Here is a 27025-nt window from a genome sequence, read left to right as displayed (position 1 = left end):
CAGTCATAGACGTTGACTCCAGTTTCCTCCCATTCGTTCCTCATTTGTTTTGTTGTGCATTTTTGGATTTTTGAGACATATTGCTTTAAGTTTTCTGTCTTGACGCTTTGATGTCTTCCTTGGTCTACCAGTATGTTTGCCTTTAACAACCTTCCCATGTTTTTTGTATTTGGTCCTGAGTTTAGACACAGCTGACTGTGAACAACCAACATCTTTTGCAACATTGCATGATGATTTACTCTCTTTTAAGAGTTTGATAATCCTCTCCTTTGTTTCAACTGACATCTCTCGTGTTGGAGCCATGATTCATGTCAGTCCACTTGATGCAACAGCTCTCCAAGGTGTGATCACTCCTTTTTAGATGCAGACTAATGCAGATCTGATATGATGCAGGTGTTAGTTTTGGGAATGAAAATTTACAGGGTGATTCCATAATTGTTTCCTCAGAATTGAGTGATTCCATATTTTTTTCCTCTGCTTGGTCTAAAAAAGTAACTGTTACTGACTGCCACAATCTTTTTTTCTTGATTTCTTATAGTGTTTCTTAAAGCCAGAAAGTTGCCATTTGAAATGACTTTAGTTTTGTGTCATGTGTGTGATCTGCTTTTTTTCTACAAAATTAAACAACTGAATGAACATCCTCCGAGGCCGGTGATTCCATAATTTTTGCCAGGGGTTGTATAAAGGATCAAGATCGCCTGTTGGGGTGAAATAGGATGTGGACCTTGTGTGCCCCATTGTTGATATGGTAACCATAAAGGCTCAACAGGAACACCGAACACGAGGTGGCTAATGGGGCTCTGATGAAACAAGAAGTCCTCAATGGCAGAGCAGGTGCAGGTGGTGATGTGTTGTAACGCAGCGTTTGTGAAGGCGGATGAAAGCTGCAGCAGGTCCTCAGACCCCAATTATCTGGGATCTCCCAGCCATCTGACCTTGTTAAGGATCTGTCAAGGACCATGTGTTTGTCAGCGTGCAGTGACATTCCCACATTAAAAAAAAAACATGCACAGGTGTCTCTAGATTGACACCTGGGTGTAGATATCCCATTTAGGAATCAATCAAGAGAAAATCTTCCTCACCCCTGAGGGATTGCCATGATTATTTGGACACACTTTACTTAGGCAGATTCATGAGATGCGTATACTCTGGTTGTACCCACAGAGATGTACATGAAGGCAACAAGCTACAACAAAATTGAAATGCATTGGAGTGTTAGGAAAACCAGTAACAGACATTTGGGCCCAAATGCAACAAGGCAGATTATGAGTAAAAGGACAATTATGTTTATTTACATGTACAAAGTTGAACCAGGAATGAGGCACGGCAGGAGGTAGGAGCACTGGGAGCCAGCCAGGGTGGTGTTTGAGAGTTGCCAGGTCCATGTGGGCATCAGTGGAGCTGCAGTGTCAACGGGGAACCTGGAGATAGGAACAAATAAACATTAATCCACAAAAACACAGTTCAAGATGTGCAAAGGATTGTCCACAAGGAAAACAGGATGGGTTGAAAGACCAGGACTGATATATTGTCAGGATGAATAGCTGCCACAGGTGTGTACAGTTAACAGCTCCACCGATGAGAGAGCAAGCAAACGGCTAGCTCAGTCGGTAGAGCATGAGACTCTTAATCTCAGGGTCATTAAACAATGGTAAGAATACATTTACACTCGGGAGGTCTTATCGTTGGTGTTGAGGTCATCGTCAGGTTCACCATAATCACCTGGATCAGGGAACAGATCTGGAAGATAGTGGTCGTAGTCGTCTTCTTCATCAGTTTCATCATCGTCATCGCCTGGATGGTTACCCAGAAGGGGGTATGCCTGAGCTGAATCCTGTCTGGCTGGTGAGATAGCAGTGGTTATCATTCTATTGACTAGACCACGTAGACAAGGAATACAACAGCATCCACACAAGGTCAGAATTGCAGCAAAAACTGCTATAGATATAAGCGCAGAGGAGACCAAAGTGCGATACTTCCCAAACACGTCCAGCCACGAGTCCCAGAATTCGGCATTAACGCCGCTGTGATCCTTCATCTTGTTCAGTGTCCGCAGGCCCTCAATGGCCTGGGTCAGGCTTCCATCGGCTGCTGTGTTGTTCGGTATGAATGTGCAACACTGTTCTCCAAACATTGCACAGACTCCTCCTTTCTCAGTGAGTAGCATGTCCAGGGCTATGCGGTTCTGGAAGGCCATCAGTGAGGTGGCTGCCAGTTGGGAATGTACCGCTTTAAAACCTTCCTCTGTCCAATTTCCCAATTTCTGCACGTTGTAGTGGATGTAGTTTATTCTGTCTACGTTCTTATTAATTGAGCACCACCAACAGATGGAGGATTCAAATCCAGCTGCTATCTGATCAGCCAGTTTGTACTCATCAGGCACTCCTCTGGGGACTCCTATTGCGTCAATATATGTTGGATCTCCCACTCCTTTCCAATCTCTTTTTACTCTATGCCAATTTTCAGGCACCACAGACTTTAGGTGCGTCAGCAAGTCCTTGGCTAAAATGGGAATGGCTTTTACTGGGAGGAGTAGGGACACTAAAGCACAGTAGCCTGACACATTCCTAGGCAATCTGTCAAAAATTCTATTATCTCCACACCACCACCACACGTCACTTCGGCTGACTGGTACAAATGAACCGTTTATCTGTATTATTAGACTACACCACTTGGTCTCGTTCAGATTTCCCAGTGGTTTCCCTGTTCCGGGCAGTTTGATACAGGAGAAATTTCCCAAAGCTACCTTTTCTGAGAATATTGGTTTGTTTTTTACCGCAGCCGCAACGGGGTAAATGTGGTCCCATACTGAACAATTGTGGTTTCGGTGTATTGTTGTATTTTTCATTACCACCAATAGGCAGTCGTCCGATATCGCTGCTGGAATCACCTGTAAAATTGGTCGGGGCCCCATACATACTACGCAATCCTGTTTTGTGGATTTTACTGCTTGCTCCGCCATCAGGAGCCAATTGTTATTTTGTCCGCTAATTCCCGTAGTTACCAAAAACCAATCATCTGCTGACAGAGGCCCTTTATGCAAGCGGGCCTGCTTGGCTCTTACAGACCCCGGTCCGGGGAGAAGGTCACCCAGTATTGTTTGATTCGTGGTGTCTCTTGAGGCATTTGTATTTGGTGTCTTTGGGCATAGCACAATCTTCCAGCAAGGATCATACCCCCGCTTTGTATGCACACAGTGCAAACGTGTGACATATCCGTTCGATTGGTCTGCTTATTAGGAGTTTTAACGAGTTTATTGTGAATGTCACTGTTTTGGTTCGGCCGCTGACTGTTAGGTTTGATATGATATTTTTCCAACTATACGCTTCGTCTGTCCACCCATAGGAATTTTGTGGCCAGGCGGACGGGTAGCCATTCGTCAGAAAGGTATTTCCCCACCAATGACTGGCACGGGGAAAACCCGTAGTCATGTAGAAATCATAAGCCAGCCATTGTCCAGGATCACCAATCCAGCTATCTTGTCTGAGGGCCAAAAAGGGTATCTGTACAACATAATAGATCCTGGGCGTGGTGTAACAGGCATAAAACCATTGGTAGGATGTTTCCTGGTCTTCACAAGGATTTAGTCCGCATAGTATCTGCCTCCCATGATTGTAGCAGGTTACTCCCTTTGAGGTAACCACATATCGTTTAACGCGGCGGATTGAATTTCCACTTGTAGTTTCGTCTGTTCTGGTTGTGATGTTCTCTACTTCCCCAAAGTCAATTCCCTTTTTCATTAATGGTGTCCACACGTGCATTCCCCATATAGTGACTGTTATGGCTCCTAACACTAATGCCCAGCAGCACAATGCTGTTTTCATCCATAATGGTGTATGGCGCGACATAGTCAGGATCTCCCTAAAGTCAGTGTCCTAAGTTTCTGGTCAGTGGCTTGTAATTTCTTCTGCTGATTTTCGTGTCTGCCCTGGATCTTAACACCAGAGCCACACACTATTATCAGACTTGCTCACTTTCCGTACTTACACTGGGTTTACAGAGATCACTTTCTTACAATGTGTTAAATGTATCCACGTTTGTCTTTCTCCTATTTTTAAGGCTGTGGGTGTAGTGAGCAGTACTTGGAATGGACCTTCCCACTTAGGTGAGTGCCAGTGTTTCCCCTTGATGCTTCTTATCAGTACCCAGTCTCCAGGTACCACTTTAGGGTCGTCCTGTGGAGAGATGGGATCATCAATGTTTGAGGTCCTGTCCTTTTGCTTTTCCAGCATCTTTCTCATATAATCAGCTAGGTTTGCTTCTTTTGGTATTTCCCATGGATTTCTGAACTGAGGTAATCTGTACGGTCGGCCAAAAAGGGTCTCACATGGTGTTAATCCTGCTGTACTTGTGATGTTTATATACATTTTTACTAAGTCCACTCACTGTGTCCATGGTCTGTTTGTTTCTTCCATCGCCTTCTTTAGCCTATTTTTAATTGTCCCATTTATTCTTTCCACTAGTCCTGCGCTTTGCGGGTGATATGCACAGTGGTTTTTTAGGTTTATGCAAAACAGTTGTCCAATGTTTCTCACAACTTGGTTTACAAAATGCGGTCCATTGTCACTATATATTTTTTCTGGTATACCATACCTAGGTACTATGTCTTTGCACAGTGCTTTTGCCACTGTTAATGCATCTGCATGTTTTGTGGGGAAGATCTCGACCCATTTTGAAAATGCATTAATAATGACCAAACAAAATTCTTTCCCTTCACTTTTGTTCAATTGAATATAATCCATGTGTATGGTCTGAAATGGATATTGTGGTTCAGGGAACTTTCCTCGTAGAGGTCTCAAATTCCCTTGCACTTTGTGTTTTGCACATGCATGCTTTACAAAATTGTTTTGAAAAATTATTAAATCCAAATGTTGTATACACTGTTTCGATTTGTTTAATCATCCCCCCTGTCGAGACATGGGAAACACCATGGCTTGAAATAGCTGCCCATTTATACAAATTTTTGGGCAACACAGGTTTGTTAAGGGGTCACATGTCGAGACCGTCCTTGTTTTTGACGGCTCCATGTTTTTCCCATAATTTCCTCTCACTGTCCGGGCTTTGATTTTGCATTTCTACCAAGAGATCAGGTGTTACTTCAGTTGCTTTATCAATTGTAAGTGTGTTAGGATCAGCAACCACATGAAGATGGCCTTCAGCAGCAGCTTTTGCAGATTCATCAGCGAACGCATTACCTTGGGAAATAAGATCAATCCCTTTTGTATGCGCTGCACATTTACAAATAGCCAATTGACTGGGTAGCTGGACTGCTTCTAATAATTTGGTGAGCAGAGTGGCATGTGTGACAGGCTTCCCTGTTGAAGTGACCATTCCACGATTTTTCCACTGTTGAGCGAACGCATGCACCGTGGAAAATGCGTATTGGCTATCAGTATAGATTGTGACAGATTGATCTCTGAAAATTTGGCAGGCTACGGTGAGAGCTACCAGTTCGGCCGCTTGTGCCGACATGTTAGCAGGTAGCTTGACAGCTTGTAGGACACTATCATGTGTCACTACCGCGTACCCAGTCATCGTTTCTCCTAGATGATTTTCTTTGAGGAGCCGTCCACAAATACCACTGTGCCCTCTGAAAGAGATGTATCTTTTAAATCGGGTCTACATTTAGATACTCGTTGGGCTTCCTCCACACAGTCATGTGGTTCTCCATCCACTGGGATGGGCAAGAGTGTGGCAGGATTTAATGTTGTGCAGCGTTCAATAGTCAAATGGGGTTGAGATAGGAGCGTAGCCATACAAGAAAGATGACGTGCTGGAGACAGAAATGTCATATTTGTTTGTAGCAGCAATGCTGACACTGCATGGGGTACTTTTAGTATTAATGAATGGAAAAGCACAACTCCGGCAGAACTCTCTATAGCCATAGAGGCTGCTATTACTGCACGTACGCACGGAGGAAGTGCACAAGCAACACTGTCTAATTTGGAAGAATAGTAGGCAACCGGGCGAAGCCTTTCTCCATATTGCTGCGTCAATACAGAAGTCATAAAATGACCTTTGCAATCGACAGTTTGAACAAATGGTTTGTCATAATTTGGTAGGGCTAGAGCCGAGCTAGACACCAGACTTTGTTTGATTTGCACAAATGCCGCTTCCGCCTCTGGGGTCCACTTCAATGCTGTTGACATGGATATACTTTCGTCATACATTAATTTCAAGAGAGGAGACGTAATTTGCGCATAATCTGGAATCCAGCTACGGCAGTAGCCAGTGATGCCTAAAAAGGACATCATCTGCTTTTTTGTCAGTGGCTTGGGTGCCTGGAGAATAGCCGTCTTCCTGTCTTGAACAATAGTGCGTCCTTGTGCACTCAATTCATGTCCCAAATACTTTACTGTCGGGGACCACAACTGTAATTTGTTCTTGCTGACCTTATGTCCTTCCCTGGCTGGGTGATGTAAGGTGGCCAAAGTGTCTGTGATGGAGGTATCTTTGTCATGAGAGCCTATCAGAATGTCGTCTACGTACAAGAAAATCTGGCTACCACCTGGTGGTACAAATTTGGCCATACTAGCTGACATTACTTGCGAATAAATGGTTGGGCTTTCAGCATATCCTTGTGGCAATCGTGTGTATGTATACCTTTGTCCTGCATATGTGAAAGCGAACCAGAACTGGCTGTCTGGATCAACCGGGACAGAAAAGAAAGCATTACTAATATCAACAACAGTAAATACTTTAGCATCTGGTCGCAACGAATTTAACAACGTGTACGGATCCGGGACGCAAGGAGCTCTTTGAACAACAGCATTGTTGACAGCTTGTAGGTCTTGCACCATTCTCCAACCTACGGAGGGAGGAGCCTTTTTTACCGGAAAGATAGGTGTGTTACATGGTGAATCGGGGCAGGGGATCAAGACTCCTGCCTTCAATAGATCTTGTATTACCGGTCGGATCCCTTCCGTTGCATCGGGTCTCAAAGGGTACTGCCGGACACATGGGCGATATTCCGTTTTTGGTCTAATTTGCACTGGTAGGGCTCCTTTTACTAGCCCTACATCAGAGGGTCCTTGGGACCAGAGGGTAGGTGGAACTTCCACCAACCTCTGCTCATCCTCTGGATTCAATAAATATGATCATGCTGTCTGTTGAGGATTATCGCAATGGTTAACACTACTCCCTGCTTCCAAATCCGTTCTATGGAGAAGGAGTACACGGAATAGACCGGTGGAAGGACTGAAAAATTCTCCACTCCCTGGATGGGATTCAACCCAATCGGTTGCATTTATGCCCTCTTTGACCATAAACCCTAGGCTTTGCCAAGTCACGAGATATGGTTTGAAGAGGGACACATGGAAGGGAGTCCCAGTCCTATGTAATCTCTGAATTTCTGGAGGAACATGAGAGACCGCAATTGCAGCTCTATTTTTCCCATCATGGTAAATACAGTCTGCTACTGCAGATGTTGGGGTTACTTCCTCCAAGAGGCTCTCATAGTTACCGTCCGGTCCTGGAGTACCCTTGAACCACAATGTAACATGGAGATCTTCCGGTTCATGTGTTTGTTCAGGATGAGACAACAATGTTTTAGCAAACGACAGAACAGATGCACCAAAAGAGGTGGGGCTAGCATCTCGTAGTTTCAGAAAATAATAATAGTAGCAGTTTAGGGCGTAATTTGAGCCTAAAGTAAAGACCTGCAGCTGATGTTGTCGTTTTACTCGAAACAGTCCATTGTCCGACACTAGAGACAGTCCCAATGCAGTTAGACCATCTCGTCCGAGAAGATTAACCGGACATTGGGGCATCATCAATACAGAGATGCAACATGACTTCCCTTCTGGGTCCCGAATCCACACGGGTTGGGACACAGGGACAGCACATGTCTTCCCATTGGCTGCTCTTACCCAAAATGTTTCATCACTGGGCTGTAACCCTACCGGCCATGAGCAACATGTTGTTTTACATGCGCCCGAATCGCATAGGAAAACAACATGCTTCCCATTCATCATTAAAGTCACTTCCGGTTTAGGTACATCACTCATCAGCAGATCTTGAAGGTTTAGATCTGCCTCAGGGACTAAAGGTCCCGTTGATGTTGCTTGTCGGGCGGTTAGTCATTGCGGATTCTGTGTTCTTTGTGGGCAGTCCTTGGCGAAATGTCCTAATTTGCCGCAAACCCAACACTCATTTGACCTTCCAGCCCAGGGCTTTGGGGGAGCTGACTGGCCTTGGCCCTGCCAGTTTCCTTGCCTGTCCTGCTTCCATTGCCTCTGTGGGTTTGATTGAAAACGTCCTCGGGGTGGGCCTCTAAAACGGCCCCGCCCACGAGGTGGTCCGAATTTTCTGCCTTGAAAAAAGATTTGGCCTTCCTGCCATTCAGACTCATCAGAATAGAAGGTAGTCACCTGTTTCCTTTTTGGGGCTGCCTTTTTTGTTTTCAGATTTCTTTGTGTGTATGGCGTGGTCTACATACTCTTGTAACCCAGCTGTTGGGAGCGTTATCATGTGTTTGTCTACCCATGCTCGGATATCTGATCTGGAGTTGGCATGGAGTGCATTTTTCAATTGTTGTTCATACACGCTATCATTTTTCAGTGGTAGAAGACCACTGTGCACTTTAAAAACTTTTTCCATTCGATGTCGATAGTCTTCGAATGGTTCATCATCTTTCTGTTTTGTGCGATTTATTTCTGTGTAATTTGACTTCTGCTGGTATTTCTGCTTAATTCTCAGCAGTAGTGCGGCCAATCGATCTTCCAATTCCTGACTATCATGGGCTAATGGAGTGTGGTCTGCCTCTGCAGGATCCCAATCTCCTTTTACATCAGCCCAATCCTTTGTCACAGTTGCCATTATGACTTGTTGAACTTCATCCCCTCTAAGATTGTAGGATTTAACCAAAGCGGTTATGTCAATAATGTACTGGGCTACATCTTCTCGTGGGGGAGTTACACCTTCCACAGCTGCCTTAACGTCTGCTTGTGTCCAAGTTCGGTACACAAGAATAGTTCTTGGTCCTGACGTATGTGGATTTGCCACATGAATCATTGGATAGACTCCTGATCCACCTGGTTCCTGATCAGCCGGTGGGGCTGATGGTCCAGGTTGATTTTCTTCATCTTTTAGTGTTTTGGATCGTGTTCTCATGATGTGTTGTGTAGGGTCTACATATGATGGGGGTTGTCCCTGCGGTAAATCTGGATAGAGTTTATTCTCCTTTATTTCAGCTTCTGGCTGACTGTGTTTTGTAGTATCCAATTTTACTACCATTTCTACTTTTGGAGCCGCAGGCCCTGTCTCATTATCTTCTTGTCTGTGAAACATCACGTTCCCCTGCTCCTTCTTATCATTTACTGTTTCTTTCTGTCTTTCCTTTGCTTCTCTAAGGCCCTTCTTTCATTTCTCAACTTCTCTTTCCCATGCTACAATTTCACCTTGACCTTCTTTTTCTTTCTTTTTCTCACTTGTTCCACACTTTTTCTCAATACTGTTCTTTAGTTTAGTTCATGACTCTTTCTGCAGGCGTCCATCAAATCCATGATCTTTTATCCACTTATTTAAGTGTTGAATTTGGATCAATTTTATTCATGTATATCCAATCTTTTGTTTTTAGATCGTCCCGGGACTTAGGTCTCTCATTTTTACTGTTAGATTTTCCCATTTGTGTTTTCAGTACGTTTTAGACCAGTGATGGTTTTGCCCCTACAGGGTCCTAATCCACTGGTGTTGTTACAATCACAGGGTAGTAATCAACTATTCTGAGAAGTGCGTTCCCTTTCGCCACCCCGGAGGGCACGGGAAGGCCTTGCCTTTGCTTCTTCTCAAAACTTACTACTTACTTTCCTGTGAGATTTTCATAGAGGGGAGTCGAAGTGACTCCACACTCTCACTCAGTCACTTTTATTACACTCACACACAGTTATTTTATTTACAGAAATACATAGAAACACTTTTAATAACCGTACGCGTATTCTTAGGTCAGGGGAGCTCGCCCTCCCGTGGAATTTAACTAATGTCCTGCATTAGGGGACTCCACCATCCCTGCGAGGTTTAACTGCCTTTTCACTGTGCACTTATTTCCCTGTTTAACCGTGACTTTCTGTCACTATTTCACTATTTCAACATTTCTATTTTACGCAGCCTACTGCCACCATTCACAACAACAATTTTTTATCAGAATCAAACTCTGTACTCACACTCCTTCGGTCTCTTTCCCTCTCGGTGATCCCGTCAACCTTTCAGATCCCAGCCAACGGATTGAGCCAGTCCCGTCAAAGGGTCTGAGTTACCTTGGCCAAGGATTTCTCTGGTGTCGATCACGCTCGCTGGATCCGTCAGGTCTGTTGGGATCCCGGACGAGCCCCCAGTCTTTGTCGGGTTTAGAATACTGTACCTTTGATAAGAGGAAGAGACAACCAGGCAATAAAACAAGTGAGAGATAGAATTCAATTTAAGCTCGCGAGGAGTGCAGTCAGGCTGTACACCAAAGCTACACTAAGGTCTGGCCTGCGCTCCCGCTCTTTTTATTTAGGACTTCCCTACATACATGGGCGGTACAGCTCCTGAGGGGAAGAGTGATAGCGCGTGAGCTGTTGCCGCAGAACTGCTGATTGCACAATACATTCAGGATGTTCAGAACCTTTTTAATCTTGGGCTCGGTTAAGATGTGTTTAAGACATCTAACGATTAATCACACTTCTTCTGACTTAAGGACTGATGTATCACAATCACACTGTGGTTGGAACATTCAATTCTCTATTCTTTATCTTACTGCTCAGCTTCGGCTGCGTCCTGCATGAGTCATCTTCACATGTCCTAAAAAGAGCTTAGCGTGCACACAGAGATATCACAACTTGCAGAAACACGTCATGTCACATATCTTAAGTAACCTTCACCCATCACATCAGTACAATACACTTTATCAGAGCAGAGAGAACTACATTCTACCAGAGCAGAGAACACAAAACATGTATGATAAAATAAAACAGTGTATCTACAGAATAACTCCAACACAGGAATCACAACATCAGAGGGCTGATACACACTTTGTGTATTGACATATAAATACAGTAAACCTCGCATATTTCAGATTCAGGTGGACCAGAGAATTTTGTCTGTTGTAATCAAAATCTTTTATATGTATAAAATGGACAAAATCCATTTTTTCTAAATAGACTGTAGAGTGGTAAAAATCCTAAAGCCTGATTTTGCTTCTCCAGCTCTGTAATTCTGGCCACGCAATCACGTTGATGTGCGAGTGACCCTTTTAAAGTTCTCTGTCGTGTCCTCGTACAATTTGCCGCAGGAACAGCGGCTTTTTCTGGATTAATTTGTCCCTCATCGAGCTTCACTTCTTTATGCAATCATCTCTTTCCAATCCAAGCATATCCGGAAACTCACCTTAATTTTTTACTTATATCCATACAATTTATTTCTGAGTTGTGGGTCATTTGAGTGTCTTTTTCTGACTCCTTGTTGTGAAGTTGGTCATATTCGTGGACTTTTCTGCCAAACGTATTTGATCCATGATCGCAAGGTAATCAGTGGGCATATTGCAAAAACTATTAAAATATGGAGAAGAATAAGTGAAAATGTAAAGGGAACCACAGGAGGCACTCAAATGTTTCACCTCAGAGCGTTGTGATGGATGATTTCTGCTCTTGTGCTTTGATGCTTTGCACACCGAACCCCTTCCTTGCCCGAAATCCTCTCACTTCTGAGTAGCCATCTAACTAGCACAGCACCAGATCTGGCTTTTTTCTTTTTTTTTTTCTCTTATGCCCAGGAAAGACTCTTAAGCCATTAAATGACTGAGTTCAACCCCTTTGTACCCTGGGCTTTATTGTGCATTCAGACTTTGCACTTTGTCAATATCAATTTGGAGTTGGATGTATTCCAAATGCATCTGTACAATATGCTTTAGACAAGGTCATCATGATGGGGCACCAAAATATCGAAAGAGAATCCAAGTGTGAGCCACAGTTAAGAGTATTATACAGAAAGGAACAGTTATTAAGAACAATAATAGAGCTAGAAGGAAAATAAAAGAAAGGAAAGGTGCTTTGGAAGGAGAGATGATGATGAGATGAGAAGAAGCACAATCATGACAGGCCGACACTGTGCGATTATCTCTAGCATTTATGAGTGCCACCTCTTTGCTCGCTGTGGCATGAGGGAGCTCCATCATCCCTCCCGTCTCCTGTCTGCTCCCATCAGCCATCCATCTGTCCATCCCACCACTCAGATGTCCATCCAGGCTTGGCCTCGAGCGCGAGTGCTTGCAGACGACTGAAGTGTGAAGGGTGAAAATAGAGGGATGGAGGACACCCTGGTTCCTACTGCTGCATAATGCACTGCCGCAGTGTGTACATGTGCAGTTTTGATCTGTGCAAAAGCTTTTTGCTGAAGGGGAAGCGCTTATTAAGAGGACTGAATTGAAACTTTAAATTACGAGTTTGTTTATTTGAAACAAACCGAATGAAGCAGCTCTTGGTAACAGCTGAAGACGTCTGTTGGCTCGGGGTTAGATTTGAGGGGCAAATGATGGAATGAGTCTGAACAGTCCTCTGTAGGTCTTAAGATGAATAGTTGCTCCTGCAGACTAAAGAAAAAATGCTCCATCGGTTTAATGAGAGACACTTATTTCTGTAGGCGGGCCCCTCTCAGGAAAGCACAGAGGAGATGGAAGTTGTTAATCAGGTTTCTCCCCTCGTTTTCCCACTCAGTGCTTACACGTGATTTATTAAAGAATGACTGAAGTGTGTTTATTTTATTACTGGGGTTAAATGGGATTTCAGAAAGTCATGGCTTCCTCTTTCTGTAAGTGTTGATGTCCTTTATCTTAGGCATGATGATGGGAGGTGGATGTGGTAGAGAGCTGGCTTACTGGATCATACATGGACGACCTGAAAGGGACATGTATGGATATGACATCAGGTGCATCAAAACACGCATATATATACTCTATATGTACACACTGAAAATCACTGTAATCAGTTAAATTTCAGTGTAGTTTTCATACATGTTCCTGAACTCATCTCTGTCCTGTTACAGGCGATTTCATAACTCACTGACAGACAACCAAAAGTGGATCAGAGAGAGAAGCCATGAGTCCTACGCCAAAAACTACTCTGTGGTCTTCCCCTTTGATGAACCGCTGGCCAGCCGAAACATGAGGAAGGACCCTTTTCATCAGGTGCGTCAAACGTTCTCTTTGAATTATTGAGCTTTCTGTCAGCCGTGCTGTCTTAAGTCGTGTGATTGAAGGTTTGTGAAAAGAGTGGCTTTGCACAGTTTAAAATAACAGAAATAATAAAAAAAAAAGAATGATAGATGATAACTCAATTAAAGTTGAATTTCACAGACTGCGACACTTTAATTGTTAAAAAGTGATAATGCAGAATAACACATAGCACAGTTACTTGCTTCAGAAACTCACGTTAATTTTTAATTATATCCATATTGCATTTAGTTATCTACAAACCAACACAGGAAGTGCGCTTGTTGTACCCCTGAATATGGGGTAATGTGATGCAGTACCTCTGAAAATATGAGGAAGTAATCACGAGAGTTATTTCGGGTTGTTTCTGTCATGCAGAGGTTTATTGCAATCTAATATGACCAATCATTATTTCCCCTTATCTTTTTTTTTTAACATAAAATGGCAGACTCAAGCTAAGTTAACATGCAGAAAAACGCATTTTAAACTCTTATAATATGCATAAAAACGTTTCTTTAGCTTCACTGTAACATGCAATATAAACAGAAAAATAGCTTAATAATGGATATAATGCATTTTTATAACACTGGGAAACATTTACCTGAAAATATGAGGAAATAATCACGAGAGTTATTTCAGGTTCCTCTCACGCAGAGGTTTATTGCAATGAGGAGAAACCCCGCGAAATCCCAGATCCCAGGATTACTAGACAATTTCCGAGAATGCAATCACAATTCCTTTGAATAGAATTACAAAACATTTAGAAAAAATAAAGAATAACGTACTTTTAACCAACTCGTAACTGTATTTATATTGTTCTGAAGGCTTTTATGTAAATGTATATTTATTACAAACCCTTTTAACGTTTTAAGCACTTTACTATTTTTAACTGTTTCTATTCCCTACTGTTTTTAATATGACATCACCTTATGAGTTATTATTTATTGGCAGAGAGCTAATCACTGTTTATTGGTACTGAGTGTAGTATTAAAGGCGTGGTACCCTTCTAACCTATCACACGCTCTTATCATTGTACTCAGCCATACGTTTGCATCTGGTTACATTTTAACCATCGCAGTGGTTCAAAAATGAACATTAACATATGATAAACCTAATCTTGAAACAAAATATTATACATCTGCACTAACGTATCCACTTGAGGGGAGTCAGCTTTGATGCTGTGCATGTTGAATGCTGGGCAACTTTAAATAAGTGAATATATCTGTCTAATAAAAGAAATGAAATGATAATGAATGAAAGTAATTCCTCATATTGTCAGAATCCTTTAAATTGAGAAAGTAGTAGTAATGCCAGTACCAGGCCCTGAGGCCATTAGTGTTGTGCTTATCCCTGGATTCTGTAGCGTGGATGAGATGCTGCTGTATGACAAATTACTCCCACAGCAAACGCTGGTACTTATTTACAGCTTGGTGGACTTGGACAGTGCAGAGAATATAATCGCTGAGGTTTGTGATGTGGTATTTGTTTTATCCTCTGCTCTCCTGTGCGCCTTCTAGCGAATTGTAGATTATCTTCTTTTTAAGGAAATAGTGTCACTGTATTTATGGGCCTGACTGTACAAATAAATTCAGTGTACAGTGTTTGTTCTGCACTTTTTCTTCTAAAATGCGAGGCATACTCGTGCATGTTTTTCTCAGAGCTGATAAACATAATATATAGCCTTGACTTTTTTTCCGCCCCTAAAGTAATTTGAGTAAGGTAAATAGTGCTCTTGCGTTCTCTGACGGATCATAGGTGGTGGTCTTTATCGTTTGTGTCTACACAGACATGCAGAGCACTTTGGAGCGCCTTCATAGCTGATGGGAAAACATTCTGTGCCCTCATTCCCAAGGTCTGCCTGTGTGGACAGAACCTCTTATGTCATACTTGCGTCACTCAATTTTGAACATGTTCCACATATTTTAAGGAGTTATATGACTCACGATTGTGTCCTGGGTGACTCACTCTCTTTTTTTCCTCACCTGTTACAGCCTTTCATTCCATTCCTGTCCTGTTTTATTTATCTGCTCACAACTTTCAGCCATATTTAGTGAAATCTTCCTGTAGTCATCCTGTGATGCGTATCCCTGCAGTCACATTTGCTATTGTAGTTTCCACAGAGAATTTGCTGAATTTGTGTGTGAGAGCAGGTCTCGACATTGCCATTTGCTAGCTGGCTCGGCAGCAGTTTGGCCCACGTTAGGACCAGTACAATTTATAAAATGATGGCCTGCTCAGGCTACTACAAATATTTGCAAAATTCTATTTATTTTACCATTTTTTTCTGGCAGCAAAGTTGAATTTCTTCATATCTCCGTGTCATCAAACATCACCAAATACGCCATGTATGTTTTTGTCTCTCACCACGCTCCCGCAGAGTCACACACATGCTCCACTGAGGAAACAAGATTTCAGATCAAATAAATGTATGTTGTCCATGCGTTGAACAGGGTTATTCAAGAGAATATAGTTCAGTGTAATTTCCCCCACTTTATTTTCTCCCTTCCCTCATCTCCAAACTTCCTTAATAATATAGCGTACGTCAGACAATGGTGGGCACAGAAAACCAAAAAATTAACTTTGATAACAGATAATCAGATAACTGAAAATGTATCTTTTATAAAGCTAAACTGATAAACCACCCAAAAATGTATTGGAAGTTACAGATAACCGATAAATTCCAGTATTGTCTCCAGTACACTTGCAACTACAAATAGCTGATTTTGAGTTTTAACACCACGATCGCTTCTGGTAGCATCAAAGGCCACGACAGACCCAAACAATGAGTCAGCACTTCTGTCTTTGAGTGTCCTGCCCCCTGCTGGAAGCTTCTGTTTACTACATGGCTTCCAGCACGGAAGCAACTGGGAGGAGCCACAAAGCTCAACTCTCTACTCAGTCACAACACTGCCTTTAGGCGGAGGTCTTGGAAAATGAAGCAGTGCTGAGTTATGGTTTGGTGTATAAATAAAATGAATACTGATAGAATAACTCCATTAATGTCAATTCTGTCATTTGTACAAAGTTAAAATATAACGTATATCTTTTAATGTTGAATAATGCACTAATACTGAAGTTTTGTAACAAACACAGATAGATGGCAAAGGATTCTGGAAAAATGTGCCTCCGCTAACACTGATTGGTTGACTCATTCATTATGTAAACCAACACGTTAATGTGAGGTGTGTCGTGTGTTGGTGTTTACAGATAAATGTGCCTTTGTAAAATATGCCATTTTTTTATTTGTAAAAAAGGCATTTTCAAAAAAAAGCCAGGTTGTAATTACATAACTGTCTGATATAATCGGTGTCAAAATAAATAGAACACTGCCATGATCTACTGGTGCCAGTGTGAGTTTTGGCCCTTTTTCAGCTGATTTTTCATTCGTGCGAGAATTTTTTGGATCACACCGAGTTTCAGGTTAATCGCGCATTCTGCATTGTTTAGTATACATGGAGTAACGAGCTGCGTTTAATCTTTCACGACCACCTCCTGATCGGCGATCATATGGTCAGATGAAAATCAAACCTGTTTGATAATCTGGCCGGCCGTCGTGAAGGTATCCCGCTGCTGAAGCGCTACAAGCGTCCAACCTCTTGCACTGTGCCTGTGCAAACACTGTAGACCTGTCTTGTAATGTTTTCTTTTTTTTTTCCTTTGTCTCCCATTGCGAGTTTTTGTAAAAAATAAGAAATGTAAATTAAGTTTGACAAAAGCTTCTGTTTACGTTTTGCTTCTGGAAACACGTGTCCAGCGTGTAGTTTGTGAGAACATAAATCGTGTGCTCTGAACTTTTACACCGTGCGGTTCTGTCATACAGTTTGAGCTGGAAACGAGTACAGTGATTGAAAATATCATACAGTGTCTGCCCAGCTTCAGGACGAATGCTGCCATGAACACTACTGGCCAGTAGATGGCAGTAGAGACCGTGAAAACTTGCCAAAACAAAATTCCAGGTCATCTGTGTCTGCTACATTTAAGATGCGCAGAATTTAATAAACGCAAACACAATAACAGCATCTATAAACCCAGAGAATATATTCACGAGTACTGAGATTACCCTGTCATACCCATAATGCACTGGGCACAGCATGTCCACACTAAAACCTTAAAAATTAGCGCATTACTTTAAAACTAAAACATATATCTGATATTTTCACTTTATAAAACTTCAGACGTGACGTTAATTTAAATAACTTGTCTGAAATTAGTTTGGTTAAAATTTGAACCATAAGTTAAAAATGTATGCCTCTGGATGACTTGGGTGATATTGCCCGCCTGTCAGTATGGGGTTAAAAGAAATGAGTTTTTTTTTTTTTTCTTTTTTTGTGACCAGTTCTCCTTTGCCTGCAGAGGATAGAGCGGTTTCTTCTAGAAGCGGCTCTTCTCTGTTTGTAGAGGATAGAACTGCGCATCTACTACAAAGAGCTATGTCTGCAAAAATGTTAGCGACCAGAACTTATCAGAAGATAATTGTACACATCTGCTACAAAACATTTAACAGGTAGGTGCTCAACTGATTTAAAATTTTATAAATTTTTGTAGCTGTTCAGATTTGTTTACCACGTTAATGGTCTAAAAATTATCGGACAAAAATTTATCGGAAGATAATTAGTCCGATAATGGTTTTCAGAGTTATCTGAAAAGATAATCTGATAATGAAAACATTATCTTCAATAATTATTGGATTATCAGAAGTGTGCTCACCACTGACGTCAGAATCCATTAATGCTCCGTACCCAAACTGTTGGTGGTGATTAATGCACCGCGTTCGTTTGCAAACCGCCAATAAACTCAAAAGAAGAAGTGGAGAATACATTAGGACTTTTCCATTTTCAGAAATCTTTGGCAATCTTTGTAGGCATCTTTAAATTCTTGGCACGGAAAGCTGCAGGAAAGACACAAACAGAACAGAACACTTTAAATAAATGAAACTCTATTATGTTTAAATTACAGTTACCCTAACCAGGACAACAGCCAGGAAAAGGTCAGTTCCAGCTTAAAAATTAATTTGCAACACTTAAATGGTAAGTAAAATGTAAAATAACTTAAATTTCTAAGTCCATGTGAAGTCAGTTCCAACTTAAGAAAAATTAATGAAAATTTGAAACAAAAATAGTGTTAAATAGTAACAATTTAACACTTTTAATATTGTTCTGCACAAGCGTTATTGACAAGCTCCACAATGAGTAACGTGAATAAGTAACAAAAGGTTCTGTACAAAGTAAGTTCAAACAAAAACTGAAATCCAAAAAAGTTGTAAATTAATGGCAATTCTTGTGCAGTCTTAGTGTTCATTAATTTCAGCCTTAGAATGCACGAAATTGCAACAAAATTAAAACATTTCAGTGGCTGTAGTTCACGTCGTGCACGTACGTCTGTGCCAGTAACTTGTTGGGGCCAGTAACTTTTCAAAGCTGCTGGCCAATGCCTAGCCCTGGAGAGATCAAGAGTTTCCTTTTTCTTTTTTTTTTCTTCCTGTGTTAACCTCAGAATGTGATGGGGGGAAATGAGAAAACAGTGTGGCAGTAGGGCATATCAACATAAAAATGAGGCTCATTAAACGGCAGTTTGGCACACCTGTTGACACTAATGCCTCTCCTTGGATTGATTTTTGTGAAGCCTTTTGGAAATGTTGATACAAATGTGTGAGGATAAAAGTCAGAGCTCGTGCCTGTCGTTTTATGTCTGTCACCTTGTCATTTAGTTTTCCAGTTTGTCTCTGTTGGCCTCCGTTTCCCTCCCTGACTGTGTTTAATTCCCCTCCTCTCTGTCTCTGCTCTGTTGGATCCAAAGGTGAATGGCTGATTCAGGTTCAGGCAGACGGCAGTTAGCAGTATAACTTATCTCCAGCAGCTACATTTATTGATGTGATGGCTGCCAACGTGGCCATAAATGATACACTTGTTCTCTCTTGCCGAGTATCGGATGTCTTTCAGCCTCTTCTTTCTTCTTTGCCTCAGTCAGACCGTCAGTGGACCTCAGCGCCATATTTTATGCATTAATGACCCACTTAGTCTTGAATTTCTGTCCCAATCCTCATTTACCTTTAACTACTGCAATTTCTACTCCTGTTCACACACGCTGGTTTTTGCCGCACATCATTACTGTCACAGGAATTACCTTGACATCACCCCCCCATTTTTTTTATTTTTTTTTTATCTCGCATGTCTAATGTGCTGTGGAAGCTTCAGTACTATGATACTTAACTTTCAGTCCATCTGAGTAATAGTATGCATCAATATCGCTACAGCAATCTGATATTTGACCCCAGTGACCTTGAACTTCACCCAAATGATTGACCTCTGGCTGACCTTGCTTGGGCACTTATTGAATGGGCTGAAGTGTGTCACATTTGGTCCAAATCAGGTTGAAAATCAAATTCCTTGTCCTTTGACAGTATGACTTCTTTAATGGCCCTTTCACACATAGTGCAAATTTGGTCGAATTGCGCATGAAGTGCACATGAAGCAGGAATCGTATGCAAAACATGTAAAATCGTAGCTGCTTCTAATACCTCGTACACCTGTTGCTACAACTATTTGTGCACACCAGCGGCTGAAAGACATAGTGTGCGTTGTGCAAACCTGTCGAACCCTCTCGCGGCAGGTGTCAGCCATATTCCAGCTGACACACACGAACATCTAACACCGCTCACATGATAGTGCGAATGGTCACACATTTTCTATCATCACGACAACAGTCAGCAGATGATCACTGTCAAGCTGGATGTGAAATTTGTCTAAGTTCCCCACGACTGTGGAGTTGCAAAAAGCCACACACATGTAGTGCATGTATCTCGCACGTGTACGCGTGTGTCACGCCCTCGCTCCCCCCCAGCACTCCAGATTTGTATGTACAGATCTGATCACATGGGGGCCAGACAGCGAGGTCTGATTGCACACAGCAGGGGGAGGGGCCTGTCAGCTGATCACAGCACACTGACAGCTGGATGACGGCTCAGTGCACACATAACAAACACAGACACCACCGCCGGGACAGTTATATAAATTATTACGACAATACCTACATACGCAATTGCATAGCAAATAACGAAAATGAATGACCACATAACATAGAGTGACATGTTGGTCTGGGCACTGAATGGACAAGGGGGGAGTGTCTGCTCACAGCCGCAGCTGTAAAGATCTCTGCTCCTAGACGTCCCAGCTTGAGAACATGTTCCGTGTTTGGAAGGACATGAACTTAGGACATTTCCTCCATAAGGCACGTGTCTCTGCCTGCTATCCTCACGTGGAAATATATAAAACCTGAAAATGTCAAGGTCAGGATTTGTCACAAGTCTACATTGTAGGTGAGCCAGCAGTTGCATAGTGGAAAATCTGGAAACTTATTAACCAGGTAGCAAAAACCAGTTTTTCTCCATGGTGCAGTCTGTGGGCTCGACATCACTACACTGCAAAAACTGTCCCTCAGAAAATAAGTCAAATAATCTGAAATCTAGCCAAATTGTCTTGTATTAAGCAAAGAAATCTGCCAGTGGGGTAAGAAAAATTGACTTGGTTAGAATTCTCAAAACTAACAAAATATCTAGGCACTGAATAATCAAAATGTGCCTAAAAACTAGACAGAGTTCTTATATGAAGATTAGCCTCTGTCTTAAAATAAGGAAAACAATCTTGTCCCTTTGCTTGGATGCTTTGAAATCCACTGTCTTTCCTTGTTACTGGTTAAATACAGCTTGATATTAGCTGGAAAAGCTTAAGAAAAAGTGAGATACATTTTCCCAAAATAAGTTGCTTGACAAGATTATTTTTCTATTTAGACAAAAATTAAGTCAAAATTTCTTTAAGCAAATCTTTTTTTAGTTTCTTATCTTTTATCTATTCTTATCTTATCAGTTTTTGCAGAGTATGTTCAGGGACTCAATCAGTCAGTCATGCAACATTACACTTGTGCGATTGCTTCAGTTGTGCTGGCTCGGATGTCAACAAACTTGGTATATGCATTAAGCATAGTGACTCCAAGAAGCCTACTGATTTTGGGGTCAGAGGTCACAATCACTGAACTGTACTTTGTAGAAACCATTTGCTTAAAAGTGTGACTTGTCAATGGTAAGCTTATCAATATTTATCTATGGCGCTGTGGGTTAGTGTAGACTGTCCTGACATCGAGAGGATTCTCCATCAAACGGGATTGGTCCTAGATTAGCAGGCTCACTACAACCCTGCTAATCACGCAGTGAGAGAAGTCATCACCTAGCAACTCGTCTTCCTGCTGGAAAAGAACCTTGGATAAGTGTAGAGGTGGAAGAAGGTGTATGATGAAACACTGTGCCTGTATAATTATCTTTTAAGTGGACTTTTGCCCACTTAAAATGGCTTTTGTATCTAATCACGACTACATCAGAGACATGTTGACACATTCTGCTTTTAGGAATATTATTTTGGAGCATAAAGAAGGCATCTCCGGCACTGCTGTTCACACATTTTCTCCACCTCCGTAGCACGGATGGTAAATATAGCTCAGTGTGGGACGATTTGGCAGGAGACAAGTAGCTGCCCCCTAGGAGGAGAGCATAGCATAACATACCTACGGAGTGTGGGCGACTGTCAGTTTAATATGGAAGATGGTGTGCAGTTCAAGACTTATTTCAGCACAGTACTTCAAATCAATAATTAATAAGAGTAGTACGTTTGTGACAGCTGGTGCCAGGAAAGGTGTTTAACTGGCAACATTGATTTTTTTTTTTTTTTTTTTGAACATGACCATTTAAGTATGTTGCAGCCCTGGAGTGGGAAAAAGTTTAACATTTAATGGATTTCATCTGTATTTCTGTCTGTCCAGATTCTTTAGGTCAATCTACAAAGTAAATTACTGAGCAGGATTGGGTTTCTCAGTTCTAGCCTCAAATACACACATCGAAAGGTTTCCATTTCCGTAGACTTGACAAGGCAACCCACAGTTCTCCCCCTTACCCCTGATAACACATTTTCTTCTTACTGACTTGTAAGATTCTCAGTGGTTGTGCACCTTCTTATATGGCTAAGTTGGTTCAGCAATATGTGACTTCGGTAGTTAAGTCAGTCCTGTCTCGTATCTACAGCTCCTTCACCAGAGCCACAGTTGTTTTGTTTTCCTACGATCACAATTTGTAAACCAAATTGCATGCAAAATTCATGTTTTCTGTGCAGATTTCACAACGTGCGCATTTTCATTTCTGTGCTGTAGGTGCTCATGGAGCAGGGCTGTGTTTTCCAGGAGAGACATGGTTGGGAGAGACCCGGCTGGTTCTCCAAAGATGGTCCCGCTCCTGTGAGACACAATAACACACACATATGGTGCAGACAAACATATGTGTACCTAATTAATTATTTATAGTATAGCCACGTGTTAACAGAAGGCACCAGGAACATCATAAACTATGAAGATGCTAGTTTTTCTTAAGGGGATTGATGACACTGAGACAGTATCTGTTAGGGTTTTTTTCTTTTTTCCTCTTTGACCACATACATACAGATGTGCACATTTGCAGAGTGTTCTTGTTCTGTTTCAAGTCATCTGTGTCCTGTCCTTGATTCCCAGTGTCTTTTGTTTGTTTTTGTTGATGCAAAGGTGAAAGACTACGATTACTACGGGGCGTATGACATTAAGAAGAATGTGAACTACAAATACAGTGATCTGTTAAACAAAGAGTACACCTTTGGCTTCCCTCCTCACCACGATGTGGTAAGATACAGAGTTTGAATGTGTGTGGTTTTCAAACAGTGTTATTATTACACTGTAGGTAGATTATATCAGACCATAGAGATGGAAAAAAATACTAGCGCGGACATGGTCACTGGCTGAACTAGCTAGTAATGAGTATGGTAAAGAATATGCCGAGCCGCTATTTTGTTATCGGTATTGAATGACGTTACACAACAAACAACAAAGCAGACTGCTTGCTGCTTACAGCACAAAAGTTTGATGTGGGGGACAGTCGGGCATCCAGTCTACTGGCTATATACAGTGCATCCAGAAAGTTTTCACAGCACTTCACTTCTTTCACATTTCGTTATGTTACAACCTTATTCCAAAATGAAATAAATTCATTCACAACACCAAATAATGAAAACATGAACTTTGCAGATTTACTTTGCTTGAGAGTTGCTGTAAAGTGGAATGGGCAAAGAGCCACAGACAGTTGTCTCTCAAAGCACGGTGACAGTCAGAGCTGTGGTTTTACAAGCCCATTTTACAGACATTTTTATGCTTTTTTTTTTTTTTTTCCCCCCTTAAAACTCGGTGCCGCTCTGTGCGTGCCCTTGCTAAAAACAGCTGATCCGCGAAGTGCAAATACTAAAGCTTTTTATTCCACCCAAATGCACCAGCAGTCTCTTTCTGAGGATGACATGACGTAAAAACGCTGATAAAATTTTCTTATTTCTTATTAAGCCAGGGGCGAATCCATGCAGAAAGAGGGAGTAGGCTGGGGGGAGTGCGGCTTCTCACAACAGCCCTAGATTAGAGGCCCACTATTGAAGACATTTTTTCGTACTATTATTACTACTAATACTACTTATAATGATAATAATTTCAACAACTAAATTGTTTAGAAAGAATTTAAATGTTCTAAAAATGTTAGAATTTAATAGTTACATTTATAAACAATATATGTTAGAAATTGTAAGTTTTACCATTACAATGCTGTCAACAGTTAAATATGAGGTCAAGAAAGATGTTTTTATTTTTTGCTTTTATAAAACAAGTATTTATGTTCATATAAAGTGAGTATTGGCAATATGGGTTATCATTTTCATGTTGAGGTAGCAGGGGATTCTTGTCAGCAGCTGCTGAAAGTAAGTAAAAAAGTAACTAGTAATCTAACTTAGTTACTATTAAAATTGTGTAATCAGTAAAGTAACTAAGTTAGTTTTTCAAGGAGTAATCAGTAATTGGATTACTTTTTCAAAGTAACTGTGGCAACACTGGCTGTAACACAACAAAATGTGGTAAAAATGAAGCGCTGTGAATACTTTTTGGATGCTCTGTACTTACTGCCTCAGTCATAATGCACAGCCTTTGCCTGGGTAATAACAAAGGCAACCAAAAATTATAAACAGGTATTGTACTAAATGTTCACTTTCAATGCACAAGAAAACAGTAATGTAGAGTTATTGAAAGAGAAGGAGCCTGTTTACAGTAATTGAATTTCACCCAAAAATGACAAAGCAATTCCTCATACAAAATGGCAGACAAAAATATCATGGAAAGACTTTGGTTTCTGCTCTAGTGTTTTATTTCATCTCTATGTATGACATATGGAAAGGTACTTAGTTCACCAGGTAGAATGATCCCAATACAGGGCATGCCTGCACTCCGCGCTCACTGATCCCATGGACAAAAACACTCGATACCGTTACTTACAAATATCATGCTTTTTAAAAACATTATGAATCATCCCCAGGCTTTGGTCTGTGGGTCTCTGGGCACGTCTTTTTTTCAGGGTGCTTTACTAAGAGTCAAAGCATTGAACAGAATAAATACCAATAATAAAATACACCACAACAATGCAGAAATCCCAATTAAAAAGCTGATTTAAAAAAAAAATCAATTAGCACTTGTGTTTTTCTTGTAGTGATCCTAACGCTGTGGGCCACCAATTTGACTTCATCTGACGATTACTTATTCATTTATTTATTTATTTTGCTGTCTAAAATGTGTCAAATAACATCTAATATGGTGTCCAATGCACATGTATTTGTCCATCTTGCTACGACGGGTTTACTCTCCTGCATGGCAGAGTGCGTGCAAGTGCACGGATCAAAGTTGTGCAAGTGTCCAGGCAGCTTTATACACTGATGTGACCAGAAAATACAGTGATCACATTAAAAAGAAACATCTGAACATGAGAATATAAATCATTGTCCATGTTCCAGATCTCTCTTTCTTTTCCTGGTAATGTTAAATATTGCAGATTTCCTATTTTTATTTATTTTGCACCCCTACTGAATGTTTTTGGTTGTTAATTTGGGCAGCTTAATTTTTGATGTCTGGCTGTGCAGTAGAATGTTCTGGTTGTTACTATGGGTACCTTGTGGAGCAGATGATCAGTCCTTCATACAAACATGATTATTCTGTGGTTCAATGAAAAGAAAAAAAAAAATAAAGATTATCCATTTTGTTTAGTGATGTGATGAACCCTAAGTGTGTGTTTAAAGAGGACCAGGTTCTGTTTTCATAAAAGTTGTGTGTGTGTGTGTGTGTGCGTGCGCATGTTGTAAATCAGATCAAGAATGAGTGTCTCTCTTGTAGACACGGTGTGGCCGTGTTTGACATGTCTTATTTTGGAAAATTCTACCTCACTGGACCAGATGCAAAGAAGGCGGCTGATTGGCTCTTCACTGCTGATGTTAACAAGAAGCCAGGTGCCCCCCACCCCACACACACACACACACACACACACAAAAAATATCCAAACACATTGTGTCCACAGTATAGTTCAGAGTTCAATACGTACTCCTGTTTGAGTGCTGTTCAGTTACGTTACGCTCAGTGCCACCAGACATGCATGGGTTCAGAAAGGCAAAGACCTGCAAGCCCTTTTCTTCACATTCTTGCTCTTCACAGGCAGTTTGTGCTGCTGAACCGCACACATTATCTCTGTGTAGGCAGCAGTGCATGTTTTGAGTCTTAAGTGATGCGACAGGTCAAATGCAAACCAAATTAGGTTCAGATTATAAATAAAGACACGACAGGCCTACATTAACATCAGCTTCTGTGTTTTTTATTCAAAACTTGCACAGCTGTCCCTCTGAAAAGCTCATCGGTGAGGTCGGGTACACGTCACTTCCGGCGAAGTGATGAATCCGAAGGCGAGAATTTGTACTTCGTGACTGGCCGCTTGGTGAAAACACGCTTGGACTATCTGTTGTCTGTTGAAATCAACTGTTTTGGTTTAGTCTCTAGCTTGTTTCTATCAGCCAGCTGATAACTCTCATTGGCTGGAATAATATTTATACACCATTTTGTACATTACATTGTCTTTATTTACAAGTCTGACCCCTTTGAAAAGTGACCAAATTACATGTATTTGTACTGAGTTCAGGGGCGTTTTCGCCAACCAAAAACAGTCACCAGAGGGTGCTGGGGTAATTCCTGACCTTGAGCAGTTGGCCAGCAAAAATGTAGATGAGTGGGTGGGTGAGTGAGTTAATCCGTTGCTTGTGTAAACAATAACTCAAAAACTATAAATGCTTTCATATTGTAAGTCACTACATTAAAGGAATGTATAATGATGACAAAAATGGACATCTCGTCAATTTTGATGTATCAGATTGTTTGAAAAAGCAACTTTATTTTTTCTGTGTAACGGTTGTGTAAGTTGTAAACTTTGATGTTGTTTGACATCTTCCCGGAAGTCAAAAAGTACTGCACTTCCTTGACTGGCCACTTGAAGTTGGCTGCAAAACCATGCACATTCCAAAAGGACTCTGTGTTAAAATGTCCAACTTTACAGCATAAATGACCCTAAGCACACAGCCAAGATATCAAAGGAGTGGCTTCAGGACAACTCTGTGAATGTCCTTGAGTGGCCCAGCCAGAGTCCAGACCTGAATCCGATTGAACATCTGTGGAGAGATCTGAAAATGACTGTGCACCAATGCTCCCCATCCAGCCTGATGGAGCTTGAGAGGTGCTGCAAAGAGCAATGGGCAAAACTGCCCGAAGATAGGTGCACCAAGCTTGTGGCATCATATTCAAGAAGACTTGAGACTGTAATTGTTGCCAAAGATGCATCAACAGTTTTTACCAACTGCTTACACTCAAAAGTGAATGCTGAGACTAAAATTTGAAATCCAAAACTTCTTGTAACAATAGCTAAACACAATGTGACAA

At 41.4% G+C, this 27025-nt stretch overlaps 1 protein-coding gene across 2 annotated transcripts in view; it reads left to right on the top strand.

The window, feature by feature from the left end:
* Window positions 1-27025, top strand: part of sardh (sarcosine dehydrogenase) — a 98720-nt gene that overhangs the window by 46211 nt on the left and 25484 nt on the right. For both annotated transcript variants that reach the window (XM_034192279.1, XM_034192280.1), the window contains 5 exons: window positions 12810-12900; window positions 13018-13159; window positions 22376-22459; window positions 22760-22873; window positions 25416-25554. In XM_034192279.1, coding sequence (XP_034048170.1) covers window positions 12810-12900; window positions 13018-13159; window positions 22376-22459; window positions 22760-22873; window positions 25416-25554 — 570 coding nt within the window. The remainder of the gene's footprint in view (window positions 1-12809; window positions 12901-13017; window positions 13160-22375; window positions 22460-22759; window positions 22874-25415; window positions 25555-27025) is intronic.

Source organism: Thalassophryne amazonica, chromosome 17 (genome assembly GCF_902500255.1).
Source record: "Thalassophryne amazonica chromosome 17, fThaAma1.1, whole genome shotgun sequence".
NCBI lineage: Eukaryota > Metazoa > Chordata > Actinopteri > Batrachoidiformes > Batrachoididae > Thalassophryne > Thalassophryne amazonica.
The sequence above is the reverse complement of the archived record's forward strand: the minus strand, read 5'-3'. Positions and strand labels throughout refer to the sequence as shown.